The sequence below is a fragment of the Lampetra fluviatilis genome, chromosome 60, assembly GCF_964198595.1.
Source record: "Lampetra fluviatilis chromosome 60, kcLamFluv1.1, whole genome shotgun sequence".
NCBI classification, from domain to species: Eukaryota; Metazoa; Chordata; class Hyperoartia; order Petromyzontiformes; family Petromyzontidae; genus Lampetra; species Lampetra fluviatilis.
The window spans coordinates 8,282,153-8,299,582 of NC_136334.1; the positions used below are offsets into that span (position 1 = coordinate 8,282,153).

The following is a 17,430-nucleotide window of genomic DNA, read 5'->3' on the forward strand; positions in this document are numbered from 1 at the left end:
CGTCACCACCACCACGCGTCCCCGGTTGAGCCTCACAGAAACGTGCTCGGCTCTCTGCCCCATGTTGATGCCGCTGGGTCAGCAGCAGTCGGGTTAAGATCGTATGGTGGGAGGGGGGGGGCGGGGGGAATCAAGCCGGTAAAAACCCCCATCACTGGTTTGCCGCACATATTAGAAATTCTATTTACATATAAAAAAAATACCTTCCCGTCAACTGAAAGACAAGGAAGGGAGCTGCCACACAACGGTGTCATGGTTTGCACGGCGAACCTGCAACGCCGGGGCGGCCGGGGTGAGGTTCCACCTCACCGGCGCAGACGCTTGACACAATGGGGCACATTTTTTTTATGAAATTGGTGCAGTCGCGAGTGTAACGCCACTGGAATCGGTGACCGGTGCCTGACCTTCGGAACCGGTGACCGACTTTGAGAGTCACCGAATAGTCGACCGGTTTTCGTTTAACAACGCTCGCGAGCCGTGTCAGGTACAGTATAGGATCAGTGTCTCGACAGCCGCTGTATTGTAGCCAGAGCGGGGGTCGTTCGACACCATCCCCCCCCCCGCTTTGAAAACAAAATGATCAAGCGGAACGCAATCGCCACGCTGGGTGCTGCGACGCCCTCCTAATTATGAGTTACCGGGGCCCTTAACTCAAAAGCGTCGTCACCCTGAGCACGTTACCTCTGTGTGGTTAGTCAGAACTCCGTCCCTGAACTGTTAGAAACAAAACGTGAGGAACAAACCCTCCCTGGCTTACACTTCACCGGCGGGGGCTCCCTTGCATCGACAGATCTCAGCGAGTTCTCTTAACCCGGCTAAATAACGACCAATCGATTCGATAGAATCGAGCTTTGAAATCTGAAATATATCAACGAAAATAAATCGATTTACTGCGAAACCGTTTAATGTCATCCCCCTCGGTACCCAGAGCGTTAGTAGACAAAATCTGACTCCAAGTCGGAAGGTGACACAAAAGTTCAAATCCTGCTCAGGAGTCAACTGCTTGGCTTACAATTCATCACCATCAGTCCATTTTTATCACCATCAATCATTGTCAATCGATCATCATAATCATCAACTTTATGACATCAATACAATTGGTAGCACCACTTTGTGTCAGGTCACCAGTGGTTGTCCTGGGCCCTACCAAGGAACTGTGGAATTTACACCACTGGCTCCACGGCCAAGTATGCCCAGACTTTTGGTAAAAATAAATCTCTGTGATGGGAAATGTCCATCAAAAATATCCCCAACTAACAGCCCATCGGCAATAAATGTGTTTAATCTCAACTTGTCCATGCCTCCGACTGCTCTCTCTTTCTGCAAGACACTTTCTAAATTTAAAGCTCATTCCTTTAGAACGGCTTGTTGCGTTTAGTTTATCCTTCCCCCGCACCTCCGATTAGCACGGCTGGCTACGTACGCTGCGAAAGAATTTCAACACACAGGCACATACATCACGTCAACTGGAACGCATTCCCCAAGCTCCCACAAAGCTCATGAGCAGGGCTTCATTCATCAGGGATTATATTTGTCCGGGTCTCTGGTAAACCGGAATAGGAATGCGACCGAGTAGCCACGGTCAGGGGTGATGTGGATGCGGTGCGCTGGGAACGCGAGTTGTTTTCTGCATCGCAGGGCCGGCGCAAACCAGCCCTGCTCACACGACTAAACTAGAAACTAACTTAATTTAGAGCTTTCGTGACTGCAGGAATTACTCTTTGGTTCTTTCGGTAAAGTCACATATAAAGAGAAAATAATAAATTAAATACTAGCATACGACATTTCGATTGCAACACAAGCAATCGTCATCAGGTATAAATGAAATAGAAACACAAATCTAGTATACTTAGAAATGTAATGTAATACAACAGAGTATACTAGATTTGTGTTTCTATTTCATTTATACGTGATGATGATTGCTTGTGTTGCAATCGAAACGTCGTATGCTAGTATTTAATTTATTATTTTCTCTTTATACGTGACTTTACCGAAAGAACCAAAGAGTGAAACTAGAAACTAAACAATTTTTATTATATTACCAGGTGAGGCCCACTCCGAGCTGTATAGCTCTTCTTTCAGAAGCGACCTGGCGATCACAATCGATAGCTCAAAGTGGTGGATCATCATCGCGTTGAAACTGATAGCAGCAGCCAAATACTCTGAACGCGTCATGTTGTTTATAAACGTGGAGGGAAAAAATTGAAGTACCCAGAGAAAAATCCATGCAACCACGGGGAGAGAGAGACACACAAACCCCAAATATACAGCAGGCATTGGGGCCGGGCTCGAACCCACGACCTCCTGCATACCAGGCGAGGGAGTTAACATCTCCTAGCCACCGTGGTGCTACACGCCCTCCGCCCCCCCACATAGCCTTTTTCCACTGCCGCATTCGAGCCGAGCCAACACGGCACCCTTCACGGTGAACTTTTCCCACCGGGGTGATTTTTCCGGTGCCGAGCCGTCTGGCCAAGGATACGGTGACTTCACGAGGAGGCATCCGAATCTGGGCCAAACGGGGCGAATCGTTTTCATCGTTACACGCGCGTCTTTCCGCTCGTTCACCGCGCGTGACGTCAAGTTGGTACGTGGTGAGGACGTGCGTACGTGTGTACGTGTGTACGTACATTGGACTTCTTTGGCAACGAACGTAGCATTGCTAATCGGAGGTGCGCGGAAACCGATCGGTGAGTTTACGCACGCAGACTTTCACCATCGGTCTGTCCGCCTGTCTGTTGGCTCCTTGTCTCTTTGCTGCTGCTGCTATCATCACGGTCATCGTCACTACAATCGATCTCTCCCCGTCTCTCTGTTACAGCGACCTACGTCACCACGGCCACTTTCCCTTCGTCGCTCCGTCTCCTCCCCCTCTCTCGGCTACCGCTACCACCAACGCCGCAGCCGCCGTCTCGAGCAGTCGGCACCCCCATCACCGTCCTCCGACACGCCGTCCCATCGCTTCACGCCCTCCCCCTCCCCTCCCCTCCCCCCCCAGCCCAGATGTCCATCAGAGGTCGTGCGAAGTTGCCGAGTCCCCCGTGCCGGGCGAGCGGTCGAGCCAGAGCAGCAGCAGCAGTGACAGCAGCAGCAGCAGCACGAGCAGCTTCTGCAGCCACAGCACGCGCTGCGTCTGCTGACTCAGCTCCCGAACTGACAGCCGCAGCTGCTGCATCGACCCCATCACAGAGGCCATCTGCGGAGGTCGGGGGGGGGGAACACGTGAGCGGAACACGTCAGCGGAACACGTGAGCAGAACACGTGAGCGGAACACGTGAGTGGAACATGCGAGCAGAACATGTGAGTGGAACATGTGAGCGGAACACGTGAGCACGACATGTGAGCGGAACATGTGAGCGGAACATGTGAGAGGACCACGTGAGCGGAACACGTGAGCAGAACATGTGAGCACGACATGTGAGCGGAACACGTGAGCGGAACACGTGAGTGGAACATGTGAGCGGCACAGCTGTGTTTCACAATCACTCTTCCATCGCTACCACGCCCGGACTTCACTCGTCGATTCCTCCGCCCATGTTGAGGACTCGGTTCTGCCAGACACGGACTGTGTCTGGCGGATCCACCACTCTGTGTTCAACCACCAGCAGCACCACCACCACACTGCAGGTGACAACAGCGCACTCACCTCCCCCCCATTCAGCCACTCACTCGCCACTTCTGCATTGTCCCCTCCCACGGCTCCACTCTACAATTCCCTCATCCCACCGTCTCTCTCCCCCAAGCTCTTACAACAATAACAAGAATATCAATATCAATAACCTGGCTCAAATCACGAAACACATCAACTCCCATCCTCCAAGACCTCCACCACCGGCGCTGGTTGTTACCGCCCGCTTGGCGTTTAGGGAGCCTCAGGCCTGTGCCCGTTAATCGTGAATTGAATAAATCCTGCCGAGGTGCTGGGTTCAAGCCCTGCTCGTCTCCCAGCCAGCCACCCACAGACACGCACGTGGCAACCCGGTGCAGCAGTTGTTCAACGAGCCTGATTCTACTGATGAGACCCACGAAGGTCGAAGCCGGTCCGGATATTGGCTTGCTAAAAAAAAATTGCCGCTCGACGGCATTGACCTGCAAAGCCTCCAGGGCGACGGTGCGAGCGTCGATTTGATCGCTACGTGGAGACACAGAGAGCTGATTACAATCACCTGTACCTGTGCCATGAGCTCATCCCTGTCCTCTCTCAATCCTCCTCCTCCTCCTCCATCTCCTGCTCCTCCTGCTCCTCCTCCTCCTGCGCCCGGGCTGTCCCTGTGCCTCCCCCGGCTCAAGCCTCCGTTACGGGCCTCGGCAACTACTCGGCATCGCAGCCTGCGGAGAGGGGAGGCGAGGGGCGCGCCGGTGCGAGATCGCTGGCCGAACTGGGACCTCCACGACGCAATCATCCGGCGGTCCGCCAGCCTCTCGGCACAACGTCCCAGAAAAAAACCTCCGTTGTTTCTGGCGCGGGCCATCACCGACCGCCCTGCCCCCCCCCCCGCCCCTAACCAGCGCGGTGAAGTATGGTCAAACAGCCCCGATCATCAAAATGTCATGGCGAGGCGTTCCCTTGTGCACACCGCTCACATTCACTCTGACGAGGCAGATAAATGCGCGCACAGCAGCAGCCCTGTCACTGCTGGCACAGGCGGCCTCCATCCACAAATGGGGTACTAGATGGGGTACTTGGTCTACTCTTCCACGCTAGCCTGACATCATGCAGCACCCACACTTTACCCCACCACCGCGGCCGCGCGTAAACTGACGATCGTGGACTGCGGTGAGCCCATCGTAGAAGTTTTTTTTGAGTTAGATTGCGTCAATATAAATGTGTCGTTAAACCCGCCACCACCCGACACGGCCAATCAGTGAGGTTGTGTCACGTAAACAGAACGTGCCGATTCTTTACTAGTTTAGAACGCACACCGGTTGTGTGTTGGAGAGTAAACCCACGACATTTACAATTCGAGTGGCCGTGACGTTTCGCCGGGAAGTACAACAACAACAACCAGCTCATCAGGAAGTAGCCAGATATGTGGAGAAATCCTCCTCCTGTTTCGGTCTTAAATGGACGGGGGATAAATGTGATGTCATTACTTGTGAGCCAATAAGGAGCGAGGGACCAGGGGGCAGGTTTAATGTGTTCGTATAAATTACAAGGGATATCTGTTACCCGTTCGGGTGGTGGCGGTGTTTTACGACACATTTATGTTGATGCGACCTAACCCAAAAAACAAAACCTCTATCATGGATAATATTGGTCGGGAAAGCCTACTGCTACTCCTACGTGTTACGTGTTAAACTGCGGTGAAACCCATTCACTCCGCTGCGTGGACAGAGGTGGGCAGTGGGGGGGGGGGATTGTGAACGTGCCCCATGGTTCCAGCTGCCACGCACGGAGGTGGAACCCAATCCGGCGACCTCGGCGTTTGCAAGTCCGGTGTTGCCACGGACCGTGACACCACCGCAGCTGCATCCCCTGAACCCAGTGACCTGTCTTCGACTCCAGGCCAGGGCTGACGTCAGTGGCGAGCTAAATATGGACCGGCGTGGAACGCGTCCGTTCGAGGAGCTAATTGGCCAACGCACACGCAAGAGACAAAGGTCCCCCGTAAAGCCTTGACAGACTGTCGGGGCAAATCCTTTTGGTGAGCTGCACCTTCTCCGATGAGCACGGTTGGCTATGTACGGTGCAAAGTTCAACATACATACATGAAGGCCACACACACACATCGCATATGCACACTACACACGCACACCACACACTACACACGCACACCACACACCACACACTACACACGCACACTACACACGCACACCACATACGCACACCACACACTACACCACACACACACCACACACGCACACCACACACTACACACGCATACCACATACGCACCCCACACACTACACACGCATACCACATACGCACCCCACACACTACACCACACACCACATACGCACACCACACACTACATACGCACACCACACACGCACACCACACACGCACACCACACACCACACACACTACACACGCACACACACTACCTGTGCTCCACGAGGCTCTGCCTTGGCACGTTCTTCCAGAACGCGGAGAGGTCGAAAGGCACCGCTCCCACCACCTCCTCCTTCACCTCTGCCGCGATCACCTGGAACTTGTCCATCTGCGACGCCTCGTAGCCTAGGCCCACACACGGAACATCGCGAACAAGAGAAGAGGAAGACTTTTATTCCATACCGGAGGAATCCAATGAGCTATAAAGCTCTTTTTCACAGATGTCCAGTAGGGGGCACGGGGTAAGAACGTTACAACAGCAGAGAATAAAAAAGACGACAGGAGTGCAAAGTATAGGCAAGATAAACAAGGCACTTAAAAATATACAAATAAAACTAAACTATTTTTTATCTAACCAGGGAAAGCCCACCCAAGTATTAACTTATATTTCAGAAGCGACCTGGCCACAAATGATAGCTCAAAGTGGTTTATCACGTGGAAATTTTTAACAGCCAAATAATAAAAAAAACGAGTTTGCCTTCACTCGTAACTGCATGGCGTTCTGACCCTCCGCTATCGCTCACGCTACCGCCATGGTGGGCTATTCCCGTCGACTCAAACTCGTAGATTCCTCCACTCGTGTTGAGGACTCACCCTAGCAGACACAGTCACGTTGCATCCACCACCACACCGCAGGCCACAACCACTCACTCGCTCATTCGCACACTTGCCCACACAAAGACAAAGATCCCCGTATAGCCTTTAACAGCCTATTGGGGCAAGTGCTGTTAACGAGCAGCACCGATGAAGGCTGGCAGGGCACACGAGGGGGTGGGTGGCCAGCATCACGCCCAGGCCGCCCGTTTCCCTCGTGGTGATGTTTACACATCGCACCAGGTACTCATTTAAAGGCCGAGTCGACCTAGGCGAGGCCCAGGACTGGTTTAAATATTCGGCACTTTTACTGATCTTGCGTGGGAATCGAACTCGGCTCACCGGGTTCGTAGCGCAGCATGCTAACCGCTGCACCACAGCTCACCCGCATCCACACAATCGTACACCTTCTTACTCGCACACGCTCACACTCAGTCACACTCTCACAACAACACCCGACATTCGCCTCTAAGGGACGGTGACGTCACCACAGCGCCCGTGCCAGGCCAAGAGCACTTTGAGGCCACGTGAAGCGTCGAAGGCTCGCTGGCAGGAGGTCACGGGACAGACCCAGCAGGTGCCACGGGTTGACTGACTGAGACGACTGGGAGATGCACCACCTGTTGTTCCCCCAACTGTGCCAAATCACGTGACACTCTGACACGCACTCTGCAGGACAGGGCGGGAGAAGACACAAGCTCCACGCGCAGAGAGGTGCCAGAGTCGGGAATCAAAGCCGGACCTCTGTTGCTGCAAAGCGTGGAGTCAAATGGGGAGCGGAGGGGAGCAGGCGGCACGGAGAGCTGGGGTGGCAGCGCCCGCCCGCCCGCTTGCTCACTCACTGCTGAGCAGGGCTATTTGGACGTCGCAGGAGGCGCCCGGCTCCAGGTTGCCGTTGCTCGGCCTCACGCGGTATTTCTCTGGTGCCGTGGTCTTCACCTGCGCGGAGGGGACGGGAAATTAATTCGCTCCTTCGTTCGTTCGTTTGTTCATCCGCACGCCACCGTTTGTTCAGTCTTCTGCCCATCGCATGCTTGCTCATTCATTCACTCGCTCAATAGTTTTGACCGTGCTTCATTAACTCGCACACCTTTTCATTCTTTAACTATCTTATTCATTAATTCACTTGCCGATTAATTGATTCGCTCTCTCTACAATTAATTCACTCAGTCACTCCATTGCCTTGTCTACTCATTCACTGAATCACTTGCTCGTTCGTTTTGCAAGGCTTTCGCGACCAAGATCATCCATGGCGCTCCCTCACTTGGCAGGTCAACCACGCATTCGCTCATTCATTCATTTGTCTGCTCATTTGTTCCTTCCTCGGTTCCCCCCTCCCACCTTGAACGCGACTGGCGCCTGCGTGGCGTTGGTGAGCACCATGAGACACTTCGTGTCACCGCCGCTCTCGCGGGAACCAAACTGCAGCTCCTCCGCCGGGCTGGGGTCACGGGGAGACACGGGGAGACACGGGGGAGACACAGGGGGTCACGGGGAGACACGGGGAGACACGGGGGTCACGGAGAGACACGGGGAGACACGGGGAGACACGGAGAGACACGGGGAGACACAGGGGGTCACGGGGAGTCACGGGGAGACACGGGGACAGGGAGGAGTTAAAGAGACACGAGGAGGTGGAGACACAGGCATTAGAGACATTCAGATACGTGAGGAGATGGAGACAGGGAGACATGGGGCCAACACAGAGACATGGAGACAAGGTGACAGTGGGACATGCAAGAGACAACGCGAAGACAACGCGAAGACAACGCGGAGACAACGTGGAGACAACGTGGAGACGCACAGGGGACCACTCGGTCGCCATGGGTACCTGATGTTGAGCAGAGGCCCCCGAAATATCGACACGGGCCGCTTGAGCTTCCTGGCCCGGCCCTCTCCCGCCAGAGCCTCGCTCGGCTCCGCTGAGAGCGACCTCGCATCCACGTCGTCCGCAAACGACACCTGAGTGGAGGCAGTACAGCAAGTAGGTTCCGTAGTGTAATGGTTATCACGTTCGCCTCGCACGCAAAAGATTCCCCGGTTCGGAACGGGGCGGAAACACTTTATTTTGGTGCCACGGTGGCGAGATGTTGACTCCCTCGTCTGGTCTACAGGAGGTACGTGGGTTACACCATCATCATCATCACGGTGGCTAGGAGATGTTAACTACCTCACCTGGTATACAGGACGTACGTGGGTTCGATCCCGACTCTGACCCCTGAATATTTGGGGTCTGCGTGTCTCTCTCCATGTGGTCGCGTTGATTTTTCTCCGGGTTCTCCGATTTTTCCTTCCATATTTAAATCAACACCACGCGTTTAGAGTATTCGGCTGCTGCTATAAATTTCCACAATGATGATGATGATGAGTTGCTTCGTTGAGCTTTCATTTGTGGCAGCCAGCTCGCTTCTGAAAAAACACAGCTCCATAGCTCAGTGGCGCCTTCACCTGGTACGAAAATATTTATATTTTTATATATTTTGTATTTACAATCTCCGAGTCGGTGGTGTAAATTACAACATTGAGATGCCGGGGGGGGGGCGGGGGCAAGTCAACCCGTCACGAAAACCCGATCGTTCGTCCGACCCCGTGCCGTTAGGAACCTGGCGGTGCATCGGTGCGTCGAGGGCGGCGGGCTGAGTGAGGGGGGCGGCCTGAGTGAGCGGGGCGATGGTCCACGCCTCCTCCGCCTCCTTGGCGTCGCCCGGCTCCTCGTCCTCCGGAGACGGAACCGGACACTCAAAGTGGTCGTCCTCCGGCAGGGGCGGGTAGCTGTAGCGGAACTTGTCCTGCGCACGTGTGGGAGGGCGGTGGGGGTGGGGGGGCGCACGCATGCAGACGTTTACGCGATTATATAATGACTAAACGGTTTCTATTTTACGATTAAACTATTTTATTGTTTACCAGGCAAGCCCCACTGGGCTGTGTAGCTCCTGGTCCTACAAACGATACCACCTCAACAAAGCGGCTCATCACGTGAGAATTCATAGCAACAGCCAAATGCTCTGAACGCGTGGTGACGTTGATTCTAAACGTGGAGGGGGGAAACCGGAGAAAAATCCACGCAACCACAGGGAGAGAGAGAGAGACACCACAAACTACAACTATACAGCAGGCATCAGGCTCTGGATCGAAGCCATGACCTTCTGTATACCAGGCGAGGGAGTTAACATCTCCTAGCCACTGCGGCGATTAGAAAGTTGTCCGCCATCGCAGACTAACTGCCTAGAATGCAAAGTTTCCTCGCAGCTGTAACCCAGCTTACTTAGACGCATGTCAAGGGGAGCTTCATAGCTCATTGGATTCCTCCAGTTTTATCTTCTTCCATTCACGTGTGTTTATAGTCAAGTTAAGACTCAAACAAAGAGCTTAATTGCACCTGACGCGTTGTTTTTTTCGGGCGCCAACTGGCTCTCAACGTCATGTTCGCACAGTTTTATTTAAAGTAAAGTTTCTCAAGTGCCCTTCGTTTACGACCGTTAAAAAAAACCAACTCGTTTCAAAATCTGAATCTTTTTTTAGAATGTGAGGAGGAATCCGATGAGCTATGAAGAGATTGTGTCACTACCAATGATACTCACCCGACGTGGTGGACACCACGTGACACGCATAATCAGGAAGTAAAAACAAAGCCCCTCTGACTGGTACTTAACGGGGCCTGAAAGGGGATTGGTTAGAGGCAGGGAAATCGAAGGGAGTGCAGGAGAAATACTAAAATGTAAAGAGCGGGAAACGGAGGATGAGTGACAGGAAGGACGGTTGGGATCTGTCAGAGAAAGTGGAAGGCGATTGGCTGGAGAGACAGTGGAAGGTGATTGGCTGGAGAGAAGGTGAAAGGTCAAGGAACTTTCGGTAAAGGGCCTTGAGGGATGTACAAGATTCCCTTCACTCTAAGACGCTTGGAGGGAAGGGAATCCTTGAAGAACTGCATGTGTGCCTCATGCAGGAAGAACTAAAGACTTCTGTTGTTGAAGACAACCGTGCCAGGTGTCACGCCACACAGATGTCCAGTTAGGACATCGTTGACGTTTGTTGTCTTTGTTGTTGTCGCTGCCGCCGCTGCCTGAACCTGGCAGGAACCCCTCCCGAGTCCTCGGTCCTCGAGACTCCGCGGGGAGCGAGGCCGTCGCAGGTAAAGCGAGTGAGCGCGCACGGTGGGGGGGGGGGGGGCAAATGAAGAAGGGCAGGGGGGGGGCTCACCAGGCCGCCCATGTGCGGGGGCAGGGAGTCGGCGCCGATGTGCTGCTGTACGTCTCCGCGCGACACAAACTTCAGGATCTGTATGGCCTCCGGGCCCAGCCAGCCCTTGATGATCTTCCACGCCGCTGAACACAGACAAAGGCGCCCCTAAAGTTTAAACAGACGGCTGGGGGCAAGTGCTATCAGCCAGCGCACACACAAACGTATGCGTACACACGTACAAACACACCAATACAACAGCCACCATTCGCCACTAAGTGGCGGTGATGTCGCCACGGCACCTGTTCCAGGCCAGATGCACATTCAAGGCCACGTGAATACAAAGATAAAGATCCCCCGTATAGTCTTAACAGACTGCTGGGCAAGTGCTGTTAGCAAGCACCACCGAAGGCCGGCATGGTACACGAGGGGGTCGTTGACCAACACAACGCCCGACCGCCTTTGTCTCCCCAGTGGCGATGTTTTTTTACACTCCGCACCAGGTACTCATTTGAGGCTGAATTGATCTAGCGGAGGCCCAGGACCAGTTCAGATAATTGTTACTGGTGTTGGCCGTGAGCAGGAATCGAACTCGGGTCGCCGGGTTCTGTAGCGCGGAGACAGACACACACCTACACACCAGAAAGGCAATGAGCCCTCTCACATAAGAAGGAGCCCATCACTGACGCACACAGTGCGTTGGGTGCGATGGGGTGCGGGGCAGCCTCACTCACCGTTCATGATCCAGGGCATCTCAAACACGATGATTTTGGCTGCGAGGAAATAAACAACAAACATACGTCACCGTCGGCGTTCATTGTCGCAATTGTTCACCCAGCGGCGTTCCAACGCGGAGGCGGAGCGATGAAACTGGCTCGCGCGCAGGGCGCCACGGCGGCTAAGGGATATTAACTACCTCCACCTTGTATACAGGAGGTCGTCGGTTCGACCCCGACGACGCCTGCTGTATGTTTGGAGTTTGCGTGTCTCTCTCCCCGTGGTCGCGTGGATTTTTATCCGGGTCCTCTGGTTTTTCCCTCCACGTTTAGAATCAACGTCACGCATTCACAGTATTTGGCTGTTGCTGTAAATCTCCACACAATAACAAGCAACTTTGTTGAGCAATCATTTGTGGCCAGGCCGCTTCTGAAAAAAAGCTACATAGCTCAGTGGGCCTTACCTGGTAAAATAAAATAAAATTTGTTTAGTTTAGGAGCATCGCATTGCGGAACCGTGAGAGCCGACAATGGCTTGCAAAGGACTTCATCCAGCAGTGCATAGGTAGTTATTGCTGTGCTTGTTTTGCCCAGGTGGGACGCTGTTGCTGCTGTGTGCCATCCGAAACAAGTAATTTTGCGGTTCAAATTTGGTCAACATTTGGTAAAAAATTTGGACCGTGAGGCTGGCACGCAAACAGCGGCCTACTCTCCGCGAACGACGTCGCGCGGATCTCTGATGAAGCAGACGGCACGTAAAACTGCCGCGGACGATTCACACCGCTGCGGTTTTACCGGGGGGTGGCTTGCCAGACTTGAACCATGGTGAACCTCTACGACAGTGTTTCTTATAACCTTTACTGCAGCCATGCACCCCTTTGGCTCACAATCGTGTAAAAATAAACACATAGGTTTGATGAAACAAAGTGGTTGTACTTACGTGCCCATGCTTAATTGTGTTTTCGATGATTTACCTTCTAAAAAAATCTGGCCATGTCTCGCACCCCCAGAAAGGGAATCTCGCACCCCCAGGAGGTGTGTGAACACCAGGTTAAGAAGAACCACTGCTCTAGGGCATAGCGGCCTACGCCGCCCGCCCACCCGCCCGCCCGCCTGCCCGCCTCTGGGCCGCGTCATGGCCCGGGGCCCTAACCGGGATTTGCCAAACTCCGGGGACTCACCCAGCAGTCCAGGGTAGTAGATCTTGAAGGAGTTGATCACAAATCGAATGAAGTCCAAGTCCTAGGTGGGGAGAAGGCAAATGGGGCAGTTTCCACCAATTAAGACAAACTTAAATTCGGTGAATGTGTGGGCGGGTTGAGTGGCTGGCGGGTTGAGTGGCTGGGCGGGCGAGTGGACAAGTGAGTGAGTGAGTGGGTGAGCGGGTGAATGTTTGCGTGGGTGAGTGGATGCGTGAGTGAGTAGATGAGTGGGTGGACGAGTGTGCACATAGCCTGGCATAAGCGCCGTGGTGACGTCACCACCACTGGCGGTTGTTGTTGTTGAATATTTGAGTGGGCGAGGAGATAAGCGAGTGGGAAAGTGAATAACCAAGAACAAGCGAGTGAGTGAGTGGATGGATGAGTGCGCGAGTGGGGACAGCGGACAAGCGAGTCGGCGGTTGAGAGCGCGAGATGTTGAATGATTCGGCGGGGGGCGACTGGTTATGCGAGTGGCTGGCCGAGTGTGTGAGTCGACATGGCGATTGTACGAGCGAGTGGGTGGTTGAGCGAGTGGGTGGTTGAGCGAGGGGGCGAACGAGCGAGCGGCTCACCACGTTCGAGAGCCCTGTCTCAGCCATGTCGAACATGACGGTGATCTTCTTGTTGGGGTCGCGCTGGGTGTGCCGCTCCACCCAGAAGGCGACGAGGCGCCGCTTGTCGAGGTGCGACTTCACGCCCATGCGCACGTGCAGCCACACTGAGTGTGGGGCACATGGGCGGGGAGGGACACGGGGCCACACAACCATGAGAACGGGGGAGGGGGGAAGAGGTGGGGTGGTTGAGTAGCTACGCGAGTGGGAGGGCGGTTGAGTGGGTGATTGGGTGAGTGACTGAGTCATTGAATGGTTGAGTGGACGAGTGGGAAAGAGGTTGAATCGTTGAGTGGGTGAGTGGTTGAGTGAGTGGGAGAGAGGTTGAATGGTTGAGTGGGTGAGTAAGGGAATAGAAAATTGGTTAAATGATTGAGTGGGTGAGTGTGTAAGTGGGAGAGTGGTTGAGTGGGAGTATGAGTGGTTAAATGTGTGAGTGAGTAGATAAATGATTGGTTGAGCGAGTGGTTGAATGTGTGAGTGGGTGAGCGGAGCGGGTGAGTGGTTGGGCGGAATATGCGTCACTCTCATGCCTTCGGAACTCAAAAGCTGCAGTGCGGCAGCAAAAGATCGAACATGCGAGCGACACAGACGCACACAGCGGATCGAGCGTGCGTGTGCGAGCGTGCGTGTGCGAACGTGCATGTGTGAGCGTGCGTGTGCGAGCGTGTGCGAGCGTGTGTGAGCGTGCGTGTGCGAGCGTGCGTGTGCGAGCGTATGCGAGCGTGTGCGAGCGTGCGTGCGTGTGCGAGCGTGCGTAAGCGTGACGCACGTATCCTATTTGAGTCCCTGTCCAGGCCATGCAGGTAGATGGCGCCGTGCTCCAGCAGCGCCGCGTCGAAGCTCAGCTCCGTGATGTCTGCATGCGGCACACGGAAAGGGGTTACCGGCAGGGGTCACCGGCAAAGGGTCACAGACAAGGCCAATCAACGCCACGGTTAGGGACAATCGACGGGCTAAAATTATAGGAATCATTCATGAGACCAGCAGCCACTGTGGTTAATCCTGCAGGCGTCACCGTCACAGGTGGCGTCGGCACACGGTGGCCAAATCGTTTTGAAAGACGTCACAGGACTGTTAACGTCTGCCGCAAAGCGGACGGCTCGTAGTATTTTACGGTGTAATATGCGCGCCCGCGCCATTAACCAGGGGCGGCCTTCCGGAAGCGAATCACGAGCATCTGTCGCCGGGCCCACGTCGCTCCCCGGAGGTTGCCGGGGGCTCCGGTTCGCTCGCCCGCCTGCCCGCCCGCTCCTCTCACCGTTGATCTCAAACTCGCGGCGCCAGACCAAGGCGTCGTCCAGGGCGTGGGCCGCCGCGTCCAACGAGCCGTTCCTCGAGCGCAGCACTCGGCGTAGGAGGGCGTCGTTGGTCCGCACGAACTCGAGGTCACGAGGGTCGTACCGGGGGCCACCCCCTTCCGCCGGTTCTGGGAAATCATCATCGACGACGACGTTTTGCATGGGACAAGTAATCAGACTAAACAATTTTTTTACGTTACCAGGTCAAGGCGAACTGAGCTATGTAGATGTTTTTTCAGCAGCGACCTGGCTATCACAAATGATAGCTCAACCAAGTGGCTTTTCATCATGTGGAAATTTCTATCAGCCAAATACTCTAAATGCGTGATGATGATTCTAAATATGGAGGGAAAAACCGGAAGACCTGGAGAAAAATGCATGCAACCACAGGGGAGAGAGACACGCAAACTCCAAATGTACAGCAGGTGTCAGGGTCGGAATCGAATCCATGACCTCCTATATACGGGGCCATCCATTGAATATGCACGCAAAAATCTGTCAAAACTTGACTCCTCCCCCCCTCCCTGTACGCACGCAGACTTTTATACCCCCCCCCACCTGCCTACGTACGTACGCTTGACGCACCCCCCCCCCCCCCGAATCCTATAGAACGGCCGATATATATTTAATCCACGCAGAAACTATCAAAGATTAATCATACTAACGTGTTCAAGCAAACAGATAGTCCACCGCCGGACTATCTCATTTGGAGGCCAATGTAGACAAATTATTATCGAGGCTTCACCCCCTCCCCCCGTTTTCTATGCGTACATTGTCAGTGAACCCCCCATACGCAAGCGAACGCATTTGGGTTAACCCCCCCCTCCCCCCTCCACGCGTACGGACTGAATGGATGGCCCCTACCAGGCCAGGTAGCTAACATCTCGCCACCGTGGTGGCCTCACGGCGATGATGATGATGATGACGACAACACGCGCTGCAAGGCAAGTAGCCGCAATGAGACGCAGTGGATTGTAGGGCGAGGCCACGTGGTAATATCCTGCCCAAATCTGTGTTGTTAAGAACCCTCCAACACCCCAACGCCTCCAAAACTAATTCAACTGTCACTCACCCACACTCACCATGTCACTCACCCACACACTCACCATGTCACTCACCCACACTCACCAAGTCACGCACCCACACTCACAATGTCACTCACCATGTCACTCACCCACACTCACCACGTCACTCACCATAGCACTCACCATGTCACTCACCGTGGGTGAGCTAGAGAACAACAATTCTCACTCACGATGGGCGACAGTGAAGACTAATAAACAGCGTGGCGGCCTAGAGATGGAACGCGTCCGAAAGGGTCGACCGCGGAAGAGATGGAGCGATGAAATCAGTTCACGGGCAGGTGCTGGGCGATTACATTGCAGGATCACAACAAGGTGGGGACGGCTTGGAGAGGCCTTCATCTAGCAGTGGATCGACCATGGCTAATGATGATGATGATGTCTAAATGATTTGAAGGGCCAACCCCCCATGTGGAGAGATGTTACAATACCCGAGTTCTGACACGGTGTTGACACGGCAGCGCCTCTGGAGGACTCAATCCCACTTCCTCCTCCACGGCTTGGCGAGGCGTCCAGATTCGAATCGAGGATATATTCTCGTCCGTCCCGTGTATACTGTACCTCTCGTACTGTATGATGAACTTCATTCGCACCGTACATAGCCAACCGTGCTGATCGGATAATTGATTTGTCCCGCGTGTACGGTCCGACTCGTGTGTACTGTCCGTGCCGATGATGAGCTTGGTGTGCGCACAGCACTCACACACTCACTCGCACACACACTGACACACATACACTCACCCACTCACCCACTCACTCACCCACACACTCACTCACCCACACGCGTGAACACCTCCCACACACTCACCCACACACCCACTCACCCACTCACCTACACACTCTCACACACACCCACACACTCACCCACACACACTCACTCACCCACACACACACCCGGAGAAAAATCCACGCGACCATGAGGAGAGAGACGCGCACACAAACTCCAACTACACAGCGGCAGGGTCGGAATCAAACCCACGACCTCCTGCACACCTGGCGAGGTAGTCAACATCTCGCCAAGGAGAGACACACAAACTCCATATATACTGCTGCAGGGGTCAGGGCGATGATCGAAACAACGACCTCCTGCACATCAGGCGAGGTAGTCAACATCTCGCCCGCCCACACCGCGAGAGGGCCCCCACAGCACACAGCCCACGTACTGGATCCGTAGTCGTCGATGAACCTCTGCCTCAGCTGGCTCACGGCCGGATCCTCGTCCGGGCAGAGGGCGAAGGCGGCGAGCGAGAGGCGGGAGGCGCCGGGAGACGACGCCGACGATGCCGACGGCGGCGGCGGGGGCGAGGAGGAGTCGGGAGAGGAGTCGGAGGCCTCGCCCTCGCCATCCGCGGCCATGGTGAGGCGAGTGATCAGCTGTTCCGCGTCGCGTCACGCGCGTCACGTGGCCGCCAGGACCTCCCCCCACTCACCCCCCTTGGCCCTCCCACTCACCCCCCCCACTCACCCCCCCCGCCCCCACTCACCCCCCTTGCCCCCCTCCACTCGACCCCCCCCCACTCACCCCCCCACTCACCCCCCTTGTTCCTCCCCCACTCACCCCCCATGCCCCCCTCCACTCGCCCCCCTCCACTCGCCCCCCTCCACTCGCCCCCCCCCCACTCACCCCCCCACTCACCCCCCCTTGTTCCTCCCCCACTCACCCCCCTTGCCCCCCTCCACTCGCCCCCCTCCA

General features: G+C 54.8%; 1 protein-coding gene across 2 annotated transcripts; it reads right to left on the reverse strand.

Annotated features, from left to right (window-relative positions):
* Nucleotides 1-1,915: 1,915 nt before the first annotated feature.
* Nucleotides 1,916-17,145, reverse strand: MOSPD2 (motile sperm domain containing 2). Of its 2 annotated transcripts, XM_078881228.1 has the most exons (14): nt 16,901-17,145; nt 14,616-14,783; nt 14,127-14,213; nt 13,316-13,461; nt 12,723-12,783; nt 11,560-11,598; nt 10,847-10,971; nt 9,250-9,435; nt 8,478-8,608; nt 7,988-8,087; nt 7,489-7,585; nt 6,046-6,178; nt 4,173-4,329; nt 1,916-3,196 (listed from the first exon to the last, which is right to left on the reverse strand). In XM_078881228.1, exons 1-14 carry the CDS (start codon nt 17,091-17,093, stop codon nt 3,011-3,013), a joined length of 1,809 nt encoding a protein of 602 aa, XP_078737354.1. In that variant the 5' UTR covers nt 17,094-17,145; the 3' UTR covers nt 1,916-3,010. The 2 variants fall into 2 exon arrangements, with proteins under 2 accessions (XP_078737354.1, XP_078737355.1); XM_078881229.1 differs by lacking the exon at nt 4,173-4,329 and having other exon boundaries at nt 3,043-3,196; nt 16,901-17,144.
* Nucleotides 17,146-17,430: the final 285 nt, after the last annotated feature.